Source organism: Acanthochromis polyacanthus, chromosome 10 (genome assembly GCF_021347895.1).
Source record: "Acanthochromis polyacanthus isolate Apoly-LR-REF ecotype Palm Island chromosome 10, KAUST_Apoly_ChrSc, whole genome shotgun sequence".
NCBI lineage: Eukaryota > Metazoa > Chordata > Actinopteri > Pomacentridae > Acanthochromis > Acanthochromis polyacanthus.
This window is the reverse complement of record NC_067122.1, coordinates 25,445,567-25,464,474: the sequence shown is the minus strand read 5'-3', so window position 1 is coordinate 25,464,474 and position 18,908 is coordinate 25,445,567. Positions and strand designations below refer to the sequence as shown.

Genomic DNA, 18,908 nt, shown 5'->3' with positions numbered 1-18,908 from the left:
ATTTAGATGGATGAAGATATACATAGACAATGTTTTTATTTTTTTCTTTCTGTTCACATTAGAGTTAGTTAAGTAGATTTATTTTTGTCACTTAAATATTCTAGACTTGCCAATTGTAGATTTATGATAGCAGAAATTATGTACAAAATCATCTAATATAAAACCACAACAGCGATCCAGCAGTAAAATGTCTCAGTAACTTTCGAAAAGGCCAACTAGTTGACTTTATGTTAAGCTAATAACGTTATGCTACATTAGCTTGTTGTAGCACCAGCTAGCTAATGGGAATTATTTGCTAATTTAGGCTAAACATCACTGTTAATGGGACAAATTGTTACTTGTGTGCTTGCGCGAGTGTGTGTGATGGGTTGCTAGCAAATTAGCTTGCCACCAGCTATGTAGCTACTGTGACTTCCTGGCTAATGTAGGTTAAAATTCAAGTAATGTGATATTATTTTGTATTTTGTCATTTCAGTGATATCAAAATCCTAATTTCTCTAATTGTGATTTGTCTTGGGCCTATCAAATAAAATAGTTGGCAATTATCAAACTGTTTAAAAAAGTAATCATTAGTATAATAACACAACAGCTAACCAGCAGAAAAGTTTATCAGTGTATTATCTGTCTAAAAGGCTAATTAGCTGACTTTGTGTTAAGCTAATAACATTATGCTACATTAGCTTGTTGTAGCACTAGCTAGCTAGCTTGCATTTTTAGCTAATTTAGGCTAAACATTGCTGCTGATGTGACAAATGTGTGTGAGAGAGATGACTGGCTAGCAAACTAGCTTGCCAGCAGCTACCTAAGCTAGCTTGACTTGACTTCCTCACTAAAGCAGGCTACATATCCCAGGTGTCGTGACGTTAGTTTTTTGTGCCAGTCATTTCAATTTCAGTCTTAATATCATTCTAATGTCTCTAACTGTGACTTGTCTTGGGGCTATCAATAAAAATAATTGGCAATAATCAGAAATGTGAAGAAATATTAATTTAATATAACATAGCAGCTAACCAGCAGTAAAAACGTATCAGTAACTGTCTAAACAGCTTATTAGTTGACTTTATGTTAAATTCATAATAATATGCTACATTAGCTTTCTGTAGTACAAGCTAGCTAGTAGCAATTTGGTGCAAATGTAGGCCAAAAACCTCTGCTGATGTGACAGACTGTTGCCTGTGAACAGATGTAGGATTGTGTGCAAGGAAACTTACAGATGCATTGCTCATGAACACAAAATCTGATTGATTAGTCAATCAATCAGACTTTATTTGTATAGTACAATCATACAAATAGAAGGTAACACATAGTGCTTTACAGAAGAAAAGGAATAAAACCAGCAACAGCAACAACAATATCATAGGAAATTGTAATTATAGTAATTATAACATTTATTACTCCGCCAAGGAATGCGGCAGAGTTATGTGACGATAGACATACGTTTTTCTCTGAATTTGTTTGTCTGTCAGTGGGAAACATCCCTCAAAAGCAAACCAGTGGATTTAAATGAAATTTTCAGGGAAGGTCAGAAATAACACAAGGACCACCTCGTTAGATTTTGGCAGTGATGCTGCTTATAGTCTGGATGCACAGATCTGTTAAGGATTTCCCACTGTGAGATATAGCAGCTGGCATGGCATCACTGTAGCCATGACAACAAGTGAATGCTACATCGGTTGCCTACTGATGATCACATGATTGCGATCCTACTACTGACTTATCCGTTGGAAATTATACAAGAAACAATTGATTAAATTGTGGAAATGTTTCCTGAATTTTCCGACTTTTTGGCAGAGTCTTCCTCATGTCAAGAAACCGCTTCGTAGATAAACATTTCTAGTGCTGGTGCCAAAAATAAATAGCCCGTAACATTAAAAAATAGGCCTTCAAAATGAAAGCATGAGGGGCACAGTTATTTTAACACTAGCAAAACCAAGCCTTGCAAAAAGTGATGAACGGATCAACAGACCTTTATAAGAGTAATTTACACAAATGTAAGTCACATAATTCAGTATCTGTAAATAATGTACGCATGCATAACACACACCCGTACTCAGCACAAGGTAATTTTGTTTGTGGATACATTCATATTAAATGGCCACATTCTATAATACCATGATTTCTGATCATCAGTAATAACAATAATAAATAATCAAATGCTGTATTTCTACAAAGATATGCTGCATTTCTGACAAGGCAAGATGGGGGAATGAACAGCCTTAGCGGAGTACTGCGCTCTCTGAGTGCTTTTCTTGTTGTTGTTATAAGTATTGTTGGTAATAGAATAAGCATTGAGCATGTTTTTCACCATATCAATACTCTCTGCTGCCCCTCAGGTCTTCAGAAGGGCTGCCTCAGAGACATGGATCACAATACCAAAAATATGCCACGCTGTAGGTTTTTGTTCCATAAGGCTACTACCAGCAGACCTGAAGGTTCTAGAGGTTTAAAAGGATAAAAGCAAATACAATAAAAAGTTATGACAAAGACACTTAAGAGCTCTTTAAACTAATAAAAGGTTCTTAGAATGAATTCCAAAACAAATCGTAGTCAGTGAAGAGACTTGAAAATTGGCGCTATGTTTCCACTCTCTCTGGTCTTAGTCAGCACTTATGCAGCTGTGTTTTCCAGCAGTCATAATTTACCGTGCATCCTCGCTGTATAATTACAGCTTAAGGAGTTATTTTACAATGACTCGTGTCTTTTTTTATTGTAATACCACCTTGTTTATTTTTTAAAAATTGGTTAAAGAATTACAGCTATGTGGTTTAGCCCAGATATCTTCACCTTTCCTGCTAGACTTTCACCTTATTAACCTATTTTGTGTACAGCTGCTTATCACATTTTGGGAAACACATTACCAAATAAACAAAATCATGACGAGCCACAATTATTTCTTTAAAACAACCAGATAGATGCTTGTTCTCAGCCCTAAGGAAGTGAACAAAGTACAGTACCTTAAGTGTTCTCCTCCACAAGAAGCTGGAAAACATTGATTACACATCTCTGTGCTCGAAGGAGGGAAAACATGAGTCGGATAAAAGAAAATACAGACAAAAGAGTTCAAACAATACGCAGATTTAACCATAACCCTAAAAACAAGGTAATGAGACAAAGGAAGAAATAAAGAAATTTGAATAAATTCTTCTGTCGTTCTCATCCATTCATTAGCTGGTGATGCCATTTATTATGTAATCTTCTCTTATTATGTAAACACTCTGACCTACCTTTAGATCACTGAGTTAGTCAAATTAGATTTTTTTAAACATTATGTACATGTTTACTGGAAGTGTTTGGGAAACATTTCATTACATTCCCACCCCTTTGTATTTTACTACTGCTTTGCCAGGAGTGGCAGTTTTATGTTCACTGTTGTATGTCATAAACCAAAGTCTCATTGGATAAGATTATAGGAGGCATTTTCTGGAATCAGTATCATCAGTATCTAGGCTATGTAATTTTATGTTATTTTATAATAGTTATCAGCTGTTTTTTTTCCCGTTGGTGTGATCTTTGCACTGAATAAGCCTGACAGTCTTTCTTTTTGCCACGTCTGGAATATTAATCTTAATTTAACAAATCATAGTCTTAATTCGGATTTTATGAGAAAATGGATAATACTTCTCTTTCACAGTTTCAATAGTTCAATAAATTGCTATGAAGTTTTATACAGATTTGCAGGAATACTTTATTCTAATGGTGTTTCTCTGACTCCCTCCTCACGGTTACCATTTGTGGTTTTGTGTGAAATACCTCAACTATCAGATGGATTAACGTGAAATTTGGCTTGCACACAGGATACAGCTTTGGGATCCATTAAGTTTTAACAGACTCAGCTGTGCTCTCTCTACTAATAATAATATACTTATGAATACGAATAAATGCTGCCACAATGCCATTATGTTAAAATAGGAGGGTGAACATGTTGAATATTGCTCTTTTTTTACCATATTAGTTTTTTGGAATCAACTTCGGAGGCATTTTTAGACTCTTCAAGCTACAAATTATGTCACAGGTAGTACAGAGTAATTTAACTTTCTAGTACTTTTTGACATTTCAGCGTCATTGATGCCACAATGTGTAAGCAAAGTATGAAATGGATTAATGGTAGATTAGTGGTTTTCGAGAAGGGGCTGTACTCTCAAAAATTCCCAAGTTCTTAAGTAATCTCTTCTGTAATTAACCAGAACCAAGGCAAAGCAGCAAAGCAATGAATAATTTTAATCTCAGTCAGCAGTCTATTTAGCAGGTTGATTGGTTCACTGCTTTGAAATCACTCGACGGCAACTGCTTGGATTGTCATAACATTTTATTTGGCACCATTATTGTGTTCATATTTATGACTCTGAGTGAAATGTCTCAACAACTGTTAGATTGGTTGCCACACAATATCGTACAGGCATTAACATTCCTCTCAGGATGAAATTAACTCCTTTCCTCTTGCACCATGATCGGGCCACAATTTCAGTTTAGTTTATGAACAAGACCTGTACTTGTCTGCTGTCAGCTTCAGCTGTAGTGTGTTATATGCTAATTAGCAAATGTTAACATGTGAAACTCCAATTGAGATGGTGAACACGGTAAACTTAATACCATCAGTGTGTCAGCATTGTCATTCCAACATGCTGATGATCTGTAGCTCATTGTAACTTGCTAACCTTCTCTCATGAGCATTTTGCTAAAAGCCCTGCGGTCCTGAAATACAGAACAAAATAATAATTCACTTAGTTGAATGCCTAATTGCTTTACAATAAGCATCAAGTATCTTTATGCTACATTTTTAGTTGTTTTTTTACAACAGACAGACTGCTTATTTTTTACATACACAGACTTAACCTTAACCCTAAAAACAAGGTAATGAGACAAAGGAAGAAATAAAGAAATTTGAATAAATTCTTCTGTCGTTCTCATCCATTCATTAGCTGGTGATGCCATTTATTATGTAATCTTCTCTATGTAGAACCACAACACCCTGACCTACCTTTAGATCACTGAGTTAGTCAAATTAGATTTTTTTTTAACATTATGTACATGTTTACTGGAAGTGCTTGGGAAACATTTTATTACATTCCCACCCCTTTGTATTTTCCTACTGCTTTGCTAGGAGTGGCAGTTTTATGTTCACTGTTGTATGTCATAAACCAAAGAGACTCTCTCCAAACTGTTAAGAATCTTTTTAAATTTTACAAAAAGCATTTTCTTTGGAACACAACATTTAGGCATTTTGTCAGATGTATTTTCATGTTTACCCCCATTCTTAACACATCATTTATGGGCAAATCTTTTCTGTCACAATGATTAGGTGTTGTGCTGTGTCTTTGTTTTCTGACAAATGGGGAACATAAGCCTTTGTGTGATGCCCTTTAATTAGGAGGGCTGGCCGATGGGCAGAGGGGCTTTATTGGGCAGAGCTCATTAGAACACGGATCTGAGGTTTCTGAATGAGACATCGGCTCGCTGATTGGTTCTGGCGAGACACGTTTTAGAAACACCCCTGATCACAGTGGGTTTTCTCAACGAAAATATGCAGACAACTGCTGTTGCCATGACAACAGTAGCGCCCATTCAGACAAAGGGGCAGACTAGATGCTTTTGGGGTTCTGGAGTGGACACTGGTGACCCAGTATGGCACCATGCCACACAGTCCTGGTGACAGTCAGTGATGGTGTGAGGAGCTTGCTGTCTCATTACTATCTACGCATAAACAGCCATGTGAGAGCAACTACTTGACAATAGATTTTTTAAATTTTTTGAATTTGATCTTTTTAACTTTATAAGCGTCTTGGTCTTTGTTTTTTTCTTATTGAACGATCAAACACGGGCTTGGTTACGTGCTGTGTCATTGGCTGTATGACTGTTGTGTGCGTTAATCATTTATGTTTATAGCTTCAAGAAGATAATCACTAGGAGGTAAAAGAGCCAAAGGTCTCATCCAGATCGTCAGTGACAAGGAAGCTTCTGTGATCGTCATCTGGTAAGTCTACGTACTGAATTTCCTAAATTAGATTTACCATTTTAAAGTGTTAATGTATTGCTTTGTGTAATAGCACAGCCTGGTAGCTATCATACAAAGGACAACTGTGATTCCTTTCAGTATATGTGTACTTAATTGTGTTAATATTGAACAGATGGGATAGAAATGTACCATTGTTTTCAAGCTTGTGTGGTAAAGGCCTTGTGTTGTATAACTGTAATAAAAATCATAGCCCACAGTTATCGAATGAAATGGATCAGTTGTAAAAACACTATTTTGGGTTTTTAAAGGTATTAAGCTTTGACATGAGCGTATTTCTACATGGCTAATCTGCTTTCACTGTAAATGAAACTTTCCAGCTGTTTTCACCGCCCGTGTTATCGCTACTAAATTGGGTGCGGCCAAAACTGCAATTTCCTGTTAAATTTCAACTCACAGAAACCAGGGCTAGAGCTGTTTTCTTACTTGTATAGTTCAGTGAATTTCCATTTCTTTTTTGATTCAGTTATAAAACTGAAAATACATGTCAGTAATGTGAAATTATGGTGGTGTTGTACCAAGAGAAACTAATTGTGACGCACTTTTTGTTAAGCGCTTAGTATCATTTTTTGTAACTTTCTTGATTGATAATTGACTTTAACAATTTATCAATTATTAAAATAGTTTCCACTTAAATTAGCCAATTAACTGATATCCATTTTTACAGTTTTCTCTTTTCTTTGACTTGCAGATATGGGGGGAATCACAAGAAATATTTTCCTGTTCTGCCTTATCAGCTTTGTCGGTGGTGCGTATTCAGCTGATTTATTGTTTCTTTCCCCACAGTTTCTTTACTTATTAGTTAACATTCAAATAATCTGTGTCTTTACAGCAAATAACGCTCCTATAATCATACCCGAGGTTTATCAACTGTGCGAGGACACCCCCGAAGGTTCGTATTTGTTAGTGAAATGTTGAGTACACTTTGATATTATGCCTCTGTAAATTCTGAACACTTTATGAATGTTGCATTATTATTGTTGTTTTTGTAGGAAGCCACGCATTCAATATAGTCGCTAGTGATGATGAAGGCGACCCACTGACTTTTACACTTATTGACCCCAATAGTGCCTTCTTCACAATTAACCCATCAACTGGGAGTGTAACAGTCAAACAAACGCTGGACAGAGAGGTATGACATGGTGGAAGCAGAGACCTTGAGTTGTAATCAACTTCATTTATACTAAGCATGCATGCATTTCATCTGTTTATCTCTACTAGACTGGAACTGTAATGAAGCTTGGAGTTAGTGTCTTTGATGGTCTCAATACTGTAAGTGACATTTAAATTGGTATTTGACATCTATTTCACATCAGTTTGTTCTTTTTATTCATAAAGTGCATCACATCTTTCAGGTAGCAGTTGAGGTGACTATAATATTAGGAGATGCCAATGACAACACACCCATATTTGAGCAGACTTCATATGAAAAAACTTTTGAAGAAGTAAGTCAAACATATCTTTTTGTTTTTCAGTTTTTGTTTATCTGCATGTCATGTTGCAAACATAGACAGCAACGTGTCAATTTAACCATGTTGTCTAAGTTGCTGTGGCAGAAAAAAACATTAATATACAATACCTGTGAAAGTGAGCTCACCTAATTGTCAACTCTGAGATGTTTCTGTTTCTAAATTTTCTCTTTTCTTTTGATTTTACATCCATTCGCTTCCTTAGAATACTGCTGTAGGTACAACTCTGCTCAAGGTTTCTGCCACGGATGCTGACACTTCAGATGCTGCTGTTGTTCGTTACCACATTGATGAAGTAAGCTTTCTTTGTAAATTGTATTATTCAATGGTATTATATTCTGATGTTCAGTGAACTGCCAAGCCTCATCTACTCTGTTTTCCTAGGTAACTCCATCTTCTGGATTTGACCTGTTTAGCATCGTGAGCACAACTGGTGAAATCAAATTAAGTGGAAGTCTGAATGCCTCACTGACCACTTACTATCGACTGCAGATTAATGCAACTGTAAGTATTGCGCTTAAAAGTCTGAACTATAACGCTTTTTGATGATGCTGTCAATTCAACTGAGAAAGAGTTCAATAAGGGTTAAAGTATCTCTTATAACATAAAAATGCCTTAATCATCAAATCAGAGGCTCCTTAAAGGTCCCAAAAATGTTTTGTGTGTTTTATAAACTTGGAGGTGTAACGCAAACTCACATAAGTTAGAATCAATGGCATCTGCTGCATTTAATGGTACAGACACCAAAATAGCCTGTTCAGAACAGGGCTAAGACGAGGGGATACACACTCACGGTGAAATGAACCATTGTTTTGGTATTCTGAGCTGAAAAGCTGAAAGAAACATTTTAGAAACTTGAAAAAGGAAACAATATATGGGACCTTGAATATCATATTCTGTCTCCCTAAATCTTCAATGCACTAATTTGACATCTTGTGAAGCTGCTACTTCCTTACTGAGAATTAGACATCCCTTTCACTTCTGTGCAGCAAACATGAAGCTACTGCTAACAGCCAGTTCGCTCGGCTTAGCAGTTCAGAAACTGTGAGATAACTAGAGAAGATTCTAGGAAGTCACTGGTCTTGGGCAAGGAAATAGTGCAGCACACAATCACTGTAATACCACAACATTTTGTTTTTACATTCGGTTTTCTATAATTGAAAAAGACAAACATTTAGTACATTTTAGAGGGCGTGGTGGTAGATTTTGTTGTCTGTGTCAGAATTAGAGCTAAGTTTTCCTCTGCTTGAATTTTTCTTATACAAAACTATGCTAAATGATCTGGTTTCAGCTTCACACCAAACAAATAAATATAAATGGGAGTGATTTTTTCTTATTTAACTCTTGGCAAGAAATTTATAAAGCATGTTTCATCAAATGTGGCAGTATTCCTTTTTATGGTACAGTTGTCTCAACTTACATTCATTGTTAAATCATCTTCATAATACTACGATATACATACATATATGTGTGTGTATATATATATATATATATATATATATATATACATACATATATTTTGAAAAGCATGAATAGTACAAAATTAGGGAGCTCTGCTCCTTGGTGAATATAGCGCAAATTATTGATTCATTTAATTAATTCATTTTATAGCAAGTACAGGTCATTTTTTAAAATGTACTTTGAATTTAGATATTGATAATTGTTTTTTGATGTGATAATTTGTTTTGTTATTGTTATGAAGTGTTTTTTTCTCAACTTGTGTCCCCCTTTGTACCGTATATGTGTTGTTTTTTTTGGTGCTTTGTGATTTATCAGTTTATTGCATTTTACTGACTCTCTCTTTACAAGTCATTTAATTTGAATTGAATGTCCTGTTGATTAATATAATCTGTTAGTGTGTATCATATTTTTAGTTTTCAGTACTGATCAATAACTAGCAGTCCATGATAGCAAATTATGACAATAAAACCCAGGTGATATTGTGTATCTTGTTATAGGATGGTGGAGGCAAGTGTCATTTTGCTGAAAAAAATTTTGAATCAAGCACTGCATTTGCCTTTATTACGGTTCTGGATGTTGCAGACCTTGACCCACAGTTCCTCAGCCTTCCCTACACAGGGTCAGTTAAGGAGAATTCACCTGAGGTGAGTGCTGATGGATTTTCTTTCTAAACTTGACTGATGTTTACAAAAGGTCTGTGATAAGGAAATGAAGGTCTTACGGTCTGTACAAACTGAACCCAGTGTATGCAGCCATTGAGTAAATAAGAAATACAGTTATCTAATGTGACAACTTACCTGTGATATATTGTGAATCTCCATGCAGTGACCCTGCTTTGGTTTGCCGTTTTGTTTGTGAATGAGAGAAGACATTTAGATGCTGTTGGTTTCAGTATTTTTTTTTCTTTCTGGCAGGGCACGTCTGTGTTACAAGTGACTGCCATAGACAGGGACACCGGAATCAATGATGCTATAATCTATAGCATTGAAGGTGCGCTGCAGGAAGTGACGTCACATCAACAATTTATTGTTTTCTGTGAGCAAGTTGATTCAAATCTTACTTTATTTTTAACATTTTTGACAGATGCTACAGTAGATGGCCTGTTTGGAATCACAAGTGATGATGGCATCATATCTGTACTGTCAGATATCGACAGAGAAACTATTGGTGATACTGTGACTCTGACTGTAAAGGTACAGTATATTTTAACATCAGTTTCCTTCTCGCTGTGTAATTACTCTTGACTTTGTATTTGTATAATCTTGAATCTTAGAGTGCTCCTTTTGCATATTGTCTGTAATAATAGAATCTTCAAACCAATAATTTGTCATTCTGGGAAATTCTTGCTTTTTTCTGTGAATTAGATCAAGATACCACATTCATCTCTGTGTGGTAAACACGAAGCTATGGCCAGTTAGACTCACTTGGCAGTTTGGAAACACAGAGAAATAACATGTATTGTTCTTCCATTTTGGTTTTGTATAGGTGAAATTTAAAAAATCCTATGGTAATGAGCTTTAGAGATTCCATTTGGCAGATTTTGTTAGTTTTATACAGCTATTTGTTTAACCAACACCAGGTTAGCTTTTCCGAGGTTAGACTTCTGTATGTGTATAATCTTGTATCTGAAATAAGAACACCGATACCACACTCCAGTGTCTGAGCATTAAATAAGAAGCAGGATCTAGCAGCTTAGCATAACGCTTAGCATGAAAACTGGGAGCAGGGAGAAACAGTTAGCCTGTCCCTGTTCAAGGCTCTGGTTGCCTGGCAACTTCACAACACACAATTTATTTTTACAGTTCAAATAAACGAGATATAACATGACAAAAATAGTCTGGGAGGCAGAACATCTTATCAAATCCTTAGCAATAAAAATGCCCAAAATGTAGCTTTTATTGATGTTCTTTGAACCCGTTGAGCTCCAAACAGTATATGACGCAAAGCCCAGATTAATCTATCAAAAAGAGGGTGAAATGTAGAAGTAGTAGTATTTTGAGGGCATTTTTTAAGTTGCCTTTAAGAACACATTTGGGAAACAGAAGGGTGTAGAATGGTCTTTGTATAGTGAGCACAAGATGTCATAGTGGAACCCAGGGAGTGAGGTTTCAGTGTAAGGGTAACATCTTTATGAGTGGAGGATAGGGAGTGAGGAAACGGAAAGGAGAAATCAGGAATAATTTTACACAATGGTATGTTGATGTTTCTTCTCTTGTTTTCACTGAAAACATGAAGGGAAAACACAACTAAGACGAAGGGAGGAGGAAATATCTCATACATTTTGTTAGAAGTAGCGGACAAAAGTCTGCTGCATTGTGTAGGCAGTAAGAGAATCTAACAATGTAGGTTGTCATACATAGTATATATTACACAGATGCGCTCAAAATTTGAGACAACTTTGCATTTGACAGAAAGTTTACAGTTATTGGGAATATTTATTTCTGAAAAGTGTTGAGACGGTTAATTGAGTCTGCTCTGATTTATTTCAGGCCAGGGAGTCTAAACTGAACATCAACGGGATCCATGCCAACACCACAGCAGAAGTAGTGATCAGCATCGTCGACGTCAATGACAATCCACCTTTGTTTTACAAGTGTACAGACCTTACAGACGAGCGCTCCTGTGTGACCGCAAATGAGTTCATTGGAGAGGTCGATGAACACTCGTTGGGGTTTGTTCCCCTCAGCATGATGGTCAGCGATAATGATACGGTAAGAAAGAAAAGGACATTCATCAACTAAAAGATGATGTTTTTCTGTGATGCTTGTATATTTAGTGACAAGTTGGGATTTTACAGTTCGCCAACATTGAACTAATGCTGGATGGAGAATACAAGGATGTGTTCTCTGTGGATCCTCCAATTATTATTTCAGAAAACACAGTTCAGCTCCTCGTCAGGCAGACCCAACAACTGGATTATGAACAAACGCAGCAAATGGTTCTACAGGTAAGAAGAAAAAGCTAGCATTAGAGGCAGCAGTCCTTTTTTGTTATCATATTTGCGATTTGTAAAGCCCCTTACCGTTCTGATGTACTTCCCTTGCTTGTGTCATGGTGCAGATAATTGCTATCGATCGAGAACAGACTGACTTCCGCACCAGTGCTACTGTTACTATTAACATAAGGGACACCAACGACAACAGCCCCACGTTCCCAGAGGACACGTATAAGCTGGAGATTCCTGAGCACTCTCCCGATGGGACAGTAGTGGATACAATTACTGTAAGTCCTTAACATTCTGGATCCAGACAGATTGAGCTCACATGCAAGGACAGTCATGCAAGGTACTCAGGGCAATATGCTTTATTTTTTCCCAGGCAAATGATCCTGACACAATGGATAAAGGACGTATCACCTACAGACTTCGTCCAGACAGCATGTATGTTTACACTTAAACCAGACGACAGTAATCTGAATGCAGCTTTTGTCTACCTTTTGCACATATCAGCACTGAACTAACCATCTGCACCTGTGTTTCAGACTGCCGTTTTTTGATGTGAACCAGACTACCGGAGAGGTTTACGTGGTAAACGCAACTCGGTTGGACCGTGAAACCAGATCTCTGTATTCAGCGACTCTGGAGGCCAGAGACTCTGACAACAAGCCTGGTACCACAGTGCTGGAGATCACTGTGCTTGACATCAATGATCAGGATCCGGTCATCAACAGAGCGTCTTACCTGGAGATTGTTTTTGAGGGTGAAAACCTTTCCGCTACGATACAGGTAAGTTTGACAGAATAATAAGTATTTCAATATAATCAATTGTGAATCAGTGAAGCTGGTGCAAATTGTGTTTAAAAGATCCTTTTTACAAGCACTGATGGCTTCTACTTTTAATCAGTTAAAAGGTAAAACAAGTTCCAGGAGGATCTATACGAAATGCTTTTGTACTTTTAGGCTATTGAAGGAATTTTCAGTTTTTAGTACTACAGTGGTTTGTAGGAAGCTACTGTTTCCAAATTTCTGGCAACAACTTGCCAACTGCAATATCCTCTTTTAATATGAACAGTCAGGCTGTTGTAGCTGCATATTACTGCCCGTAGTTTTGAAACTGAATGTTTGACCATCACAAACAGGTGTAGTTTTTCGATGTCATACTTATTTGTAGTACCAAGTAAAAAAGCCTGCTTTTTATCGCTTAATTCATGTTTCTCCTTTTGACAGGCTACTGATGGAGATGACCCCGATACACCAAACAGCCAAATTGTGTTTGCAATCAAGCCGAGCACGTACAGTGATTGGTTCGAAATAGATCCTACAACTGGTGTGTTAACAAACACTGTTGATCTGGATCGGGAGGCCTTGGATCCAAATCTGAATGGGAGGATTGAGCTCATTGTAACGGCCACTGACAAAGGTGACCCCCCACGGTCCTCCTCCACCACTGTCGTCGTCAGTGTAGAAGTAGGTTTTGGCAAATTAGTTTTATCATGTTACAACCAGTGGTGAGAAAGATAACTGCTAATGTTTCCTTTTGATATGTCCCAGGATGACAATGACAACAAACCAGAATTTAATGAAAAGTCTTACAAATTCACTGTTAACGAAGGAGGAAAAGGCAAGTATTTCACTTTACCAAACTTCTAACTGTTCATATCTCTGTGTCAGGGTTTTAACTGGCCTCTTTCATTCAATTAGGTGCATTTGTGGGTAGCATTAAAGCCGTTGATTTGGACCAAACGGTGGGCTTCAACCGCATTTCTTTCAGCATCTTAAATGGAAGCTTTGCCAGCTTCATCATCCAAACCGTTTTAGAACCACCTGGATATAGAGGAGAAATCAGGGTGGACCCAGACAGCGAGCTAGACTTTGAGAGCAATCGCACACATTTCGAAATGTGGGTGGAGGCAGCAGATCTGGAGCAGAAGAAAGCTCAAGTGTTGGTAGAAGTGGATGTGCTGGACGTAAATGACGAGAGGCCCGAGTTCACGCCAGTGTCGCCCATGGCAGTGAAGGAGAACACCACCCTCACTGACGCTGTGGGGAAATTCTTGGCGCATGACAAGGACACCAACCATTCCCTGATCTACGAGCTGGTGTCCGTCAAATGCAGATGTAGTGGCTCTTTTCAATCTTGCAACTGGTTCATCCTCGATCCAACGGGAGAAATTAGAGTCAACCCAGACTCCACAGTGGATTACGAGGAATGTGACCAGGCGGAGGTGGAGGCTCAGGTGGTGGACGAGTACACAGAGAAGGGCGAGAACAGCAGCCAAACAACAGGTCAGCACTGGGTTGTTTGCACTGAGTAAAAGCTGTAGAAGCATTAAAAATGACTAAGTGCATGTCTACAAACACACTTCTCATTTACATTGTGTTTAAAACATTTTTTTTTGGCTCGTTTCAGGGAAAATTCTGATAAACATTGAAGACATCAACGACAACGCTCCAGTGTTCAGTCCCATAAATGATGTATCTTGTAAGTGCATTTCTGAAAATAAATGATGCTAAGTAACTTTTAGCCATCTGCACATCACCAAAGACTTTTTATCTGAATAATGTTTTGTTCAGTAAATATAATTTGTCTGTGTACATGCATTTTTTTTCCTGCGGCTTTTAGCTGTATGAAAAGAGTTTACTCTGTTTTCCCAGAGATGGACCTTCTCCCGCGAATTCAATGTTTTGCTGTTTTGATTATTTTAACTTACTTTTAGTTTTGAAACAAGTTTCAGAAAGTAACATTGTTCTACTGTTGCTTGAGTATCTAAAATTTTGGAACTCCGATAAGAGGAGGAAAAATTAAAATCTAACTGAAAAAAAACTAAATTAATACATTATTGTTATTATTGCTAGTATTTCTAGTAGCGTCATTGATAGTAGTTTATTAAATTATACAGCAAATTACAGGAGAAACGTGTCAATTGTAGAGAAAAACTAAACAAAATGAACTGCATTTAAAATCAACATTTTCCATCCATATTACAAATGCTTGCGTATTGGGAGATTGTCCTACTCTGCAAAAATCTACTCAGTTGAAGAAGCCATTAAAGAAAAAGCCAGCTGAGGAGCCATTTAAATAATAAAATTATTATTATTATTTTTATTATTATTTTTTAGCAAATGTAAAAGTTTGATCAGAATTTTGTCTTTTTCTCACCGTGTCAGTAAATCAAAATTGGTGTGACACTCAGTGAATTTATTTTTACTCTTCTTTACTTTAGTTGTGGTGTCAGAAAGTGCAAATAGAGGGACTGCAGTTGAGGAAGTCACTGTGAGTATAAATAAAAAAATAAATACCTGACATAAATTTAGCAAGTTGACGCAATATGTGACATCATTCTGACTCGTATCTCATTCTGCTTTTAGGCTACTGATCGAGACTCTGGAGTAAACAGGGTGATTACGTTTGAAGTAACAGAAGTCCGATTTGAAGACACATTCAATGTCACAACTTCCGAGAATCTACTGTTCAATGTCCGCAACACACAGCAAGATGATAAATATGTTGGGATAATTCAGTGAGTACAATGTAATCTCTTACAACCGTATCTCATTTTGTCCTAAACATGTGTGTGTTTGTTTTTTCCTCATGAGCTTTGCGGCTTACTGTTGAACTCGTAGTCTTGGCCTTGAAGCCAGTTGAGGATCTACAACGAGATGCAAAACAACCACAAAACACTCAAAATGACTAGAATGAGAAGCAGCATACTCTCAGTACAACTTCTGTATATTAAAACTAAGCATTAAAAAACACACAATAATACATAGAAATGCAAAACAAAAACAAAGCTGGCTCTAAGTGAATCCATTGAATCCTTGGATTTGTTTTATTTTTTGTAGTGTCAAACCGTCTAAATTAGTCAGAGTAATAATAATCATTAATACTGCGGTAGGATCAAGCAATAATAGTTATATTAGTTAGGTTAAGTTTTGATTTATAATTATGTCTTATCTATACTATGACATTAAATTATTCTCCATAATTAAGACTGTAGGTTCTCAGCCTTAAAATGCATTATTGGCAGGTAAAGTAATATTTGTATATTTTTTGTGAGATTTTACTCTTTAATATTTGAATTACTCTGGTAGAATCACACCATAAATAACACTGTAGTTATTATGGCATTTTAACCAAACTGTAGCTGATGTCGAGCTCAGCTGCTCTATGACATAATTTGTCTGTTGCTGCACTCATAATTTCTTTGTCTTTCCACAGACCTACCACAACTCTTGATGTGACACTGAAAGGGAAGTATCTGGTCACAGTAAGGGCAACTGACACTGGAGGCCTCTGGTCCGCCATTGTCCTGGAGGTGAGTGACTGAAATTACCCTGTTTTTACTTTCATGATCCACTTTGCAGCACTTTCCTGTGTGTGTTGTAGACACCAGAAAGGCGATTAAAACTGCACTCCATGTTAATGCTTCTGTTCTTTCTTATATTTCAGATTTTCACGATTGACGAATCCTACAAAGTTGAACTTGAATTTAGACTTCCTGTCGCAGAAGTTGAAGCAAAGCGTGCTGAAATCACCAGGTGCGTTTCTCTTTGCATTAGTATGCTTAAGTAAAGTTTGTAATTGGTTACTGAGCATTTTCTGGTTTTCATTTAGTTAACGCTTACATCTACTGTTTTTCAGCACGCTCTTTGCTGCCACCCGGGCAACTGTCGATATAATTTCAGTAGAGTCAACCACTGATGAAACATCCAGGCAAGTTTCTTTTCACATCACCTCCAGCTTTAAATCACCTTACATCAAAATATATTACCCAGTCTGTGAATAGAGATCATAAATCAATGGCTGCTGTAAACAGAAACCTCCAAATAAATCTTCAGTTTTTTTATGCATTGTGCTCACTAGGTGGTGCCAGTGCACCTGCAAACTGCATGATGTTGCAATTTGAAAAGTAAATGATTATTGCTGCCAGACAAGATGGTTTTATTTCACATTTTTAATTGTGAAAATTGATGATTTAGGTTCCATTATTTTGAGTGTTTGTATTTTCCCCTCTCAGGGCTTCAGGTAGAACCACCATGATTGTATATTTTGTCTACTCTAATGGGACGGCTCTTACTTCTGATAAAGTGGAAGTTATGCTCTCTGATCCTCAACATTCGGTTGAACTGGCTGCACTTGGCCTCGATAGCATTGTGAGTATCAGTAGTTGCGTACTATACAAAAACATTTAAAAAAATCACAAAATATTAACAGTGAAATTGGACTTTTTATCCTTTTTTTGTATTACTTAAATAGGGAAAGTTTAGTTAACTTTTTCTTTGAGAGAATTTATGCACATAAGCAAGATGCCATTATTATTATTATTAGTATTATTATACTTTGTACGTTTGTCTTTTATTTTACTTATATATCAGTGTAATAGACGATACTTGTAAAATGTAGTAGAACTTTGCTGTTACAGCAACTCGTGTTTCATTGCATATTGTCACCATTTTCATGTGTCAACCTAAAGCAGATTTTTGTCACTTTTTATTTGATTACTCAGTGTAATAAAATCCTAAACATCTAGATACAACAATATACTTCAGTGAGATTTCTTTCTTCTGTTTCAGGGGGGCACTACAGTAAATCCCCCACCGGAAGACCCTTTGTCATACATCCTGTTCGGTGTGGTGGGAGGCCTCGTCATTGTGCTGACTGTCCTCGCCACTTCGCTGATGTGCAATCGCAGAAAGTAAGGAAAAGAACATTTGGATTAAGTTACGAGTGGGAGTTAATTAGTCTGTTCACTAATCAATTCATTTCACGCTGCAGGTACAGGACGAAGCTAAAGGCAGCTAAAGCCATGAACTCTGCATCCATGGTGACTTCTGACAACCAGAAAGGTGGTGCTGTGGTACCTGGAACCAATAAGTACACCATGGAGGGGTGAGAAAACAAGAGCTCGAACACTGTAAATGAATGAATGAATGATGAATGAGTATGACATGTAATTCATTGTTTGGACTTACTTTTCTCTTTCAATCTGTTTCAGTGCCAATCCTGTGCTCAACCTCAACATCGACTCAACCTTGATCCTGGACTTGGATCATGAGAGCTCAGACGTGGACAAAGTCAGGTAAAGAAAACTTCTCTGTCACTGTCATCATATCTACTGCTAAGGTGGATCACACTGATTCACAAGTTCAAACTCCACTCTGTGACTGACTTTCAACTCCCAGCCGTGCTGTGTGACCTTTGTTGCAATCGAAAACCTAAGCTGGGAAAAAAAATCTTTCTGAAATAATTGTCTTGACACTTGGAGATGACTTTTATCTCTTTTTTTCACCCCCATTTTCTACCCAAGCCTCAACTCCCTGGATTACAGCAATGACATGACATATCCTGAAATGGACACAAACTCTCACATGGTGAGCTCACATTTTGAAATCCATCGTCACTTGTACTAACGGAAATTAGAATTTGATCTCATGTCAGAACCTGTCTGCTTCACTTCAGCGTATAATCGAAGAGGAGGAAGAGGGTGATGCACCACCTGAGTACGTTGAGGCTCTGGATGCGGCGCTGGCCCAGCGAAACCCAAAGAAACACTCCAACACACCTCATACAGGTTTTACAAACCATGCATTCAACACTACAGACCTGTGATGTAAATAATGAAAGGAGAGACAGAGTCCTCAGATGGACAAATGTTCTCTGTAATTGGGCCAACCAAATCAAACATATTTGTAGTATTGGCTGGGGGCCTTGTTTCCAAGTAGCCTTCTGGTGTGACCAGCACTAATGTGTTATTGATATTCAGCTCTGCATGATGCACAAGATTCATGGCAAATGATGAATTACTTTATCTAAAGGGTGGAAGAAAATACAAAATGGGAGGGATTTTTCCACAAAATGACATGGAATATATTTTGGTTGTTGAATCAAGATCTCTTTTATTTCTGTTTTAGTTGAAAGAATAGTTCTGGTGTTGCTTTTTTAATCTATATAAAAGCATGAAAAGCAGTTTTCCCCCGCTTCCAGTTTTTAAACTAAGTTTCATTTGATTGTCAAGAAAAATTAAATGTA

The 18,908-nt window shown here is 37.1% G+C and overlaps 2 protein-coding genes across 3 annotated transcripts in view; one reads left to right on the top strand and one right to left on the bottom strand.

Moving 5' to 3' along the window:
* sncb (synuclein, beta) overlaps positions 1–18,908 on the bottom strand; it is a 223,853-nt gene that overhangs the window by 183,502 nt on the left and 21,443 nt on the right. The gene's annotated exons all lie outside the window — the stretch shown is intronic.
* On the top strand, positions 5,371–18,867 carry cdhr2 (cadherin related family member 2). The gene is made up of 31 exons (XM_022201721.2): positions 5,371–5,971; positions 6,702–6,758; positions 6,843–6,902; positions 7,003–7,142; positions 7,232–7,282; positions 7,366–7,455; positions 7,685–7,774; positions 7,864–7,983; positions 9,438–9,584; positions 9,855–9,930; positions 10,024–10,133; positions 11,430–11,651; positions 11,738–11,887; positions 12,001–12,162; positions 12,258–12,319; positions 12,421–12,664; positions 13,106–13,345; positions 13,430–13,499; positions 13,580–14,164; positions 14,289–14,360; positions 15,103–15,152; positions 15,248–15,399; positions 16,098–16,194; positions 16,329–16,417; positions 16,521–16,592; positions 16,897–17,032; positions 17,453–17,574; positions 17,655–17,768; positions 17,875–17,958; positions 18,187–18,250; positions 18,339–18,867. The coding sequence occupies exons 2-31, from the start codon at positions 6,704–6,706 to the stop codon at positions 18,486–18,488; spliced, it is 3,876 nt and encodes a 1,291-aa protein (XP_022057413.1). The 5' UTR covers positions 5,371–5,971; positions 6,702–6,703; the 3' UTR covers positions 18,489–18,867.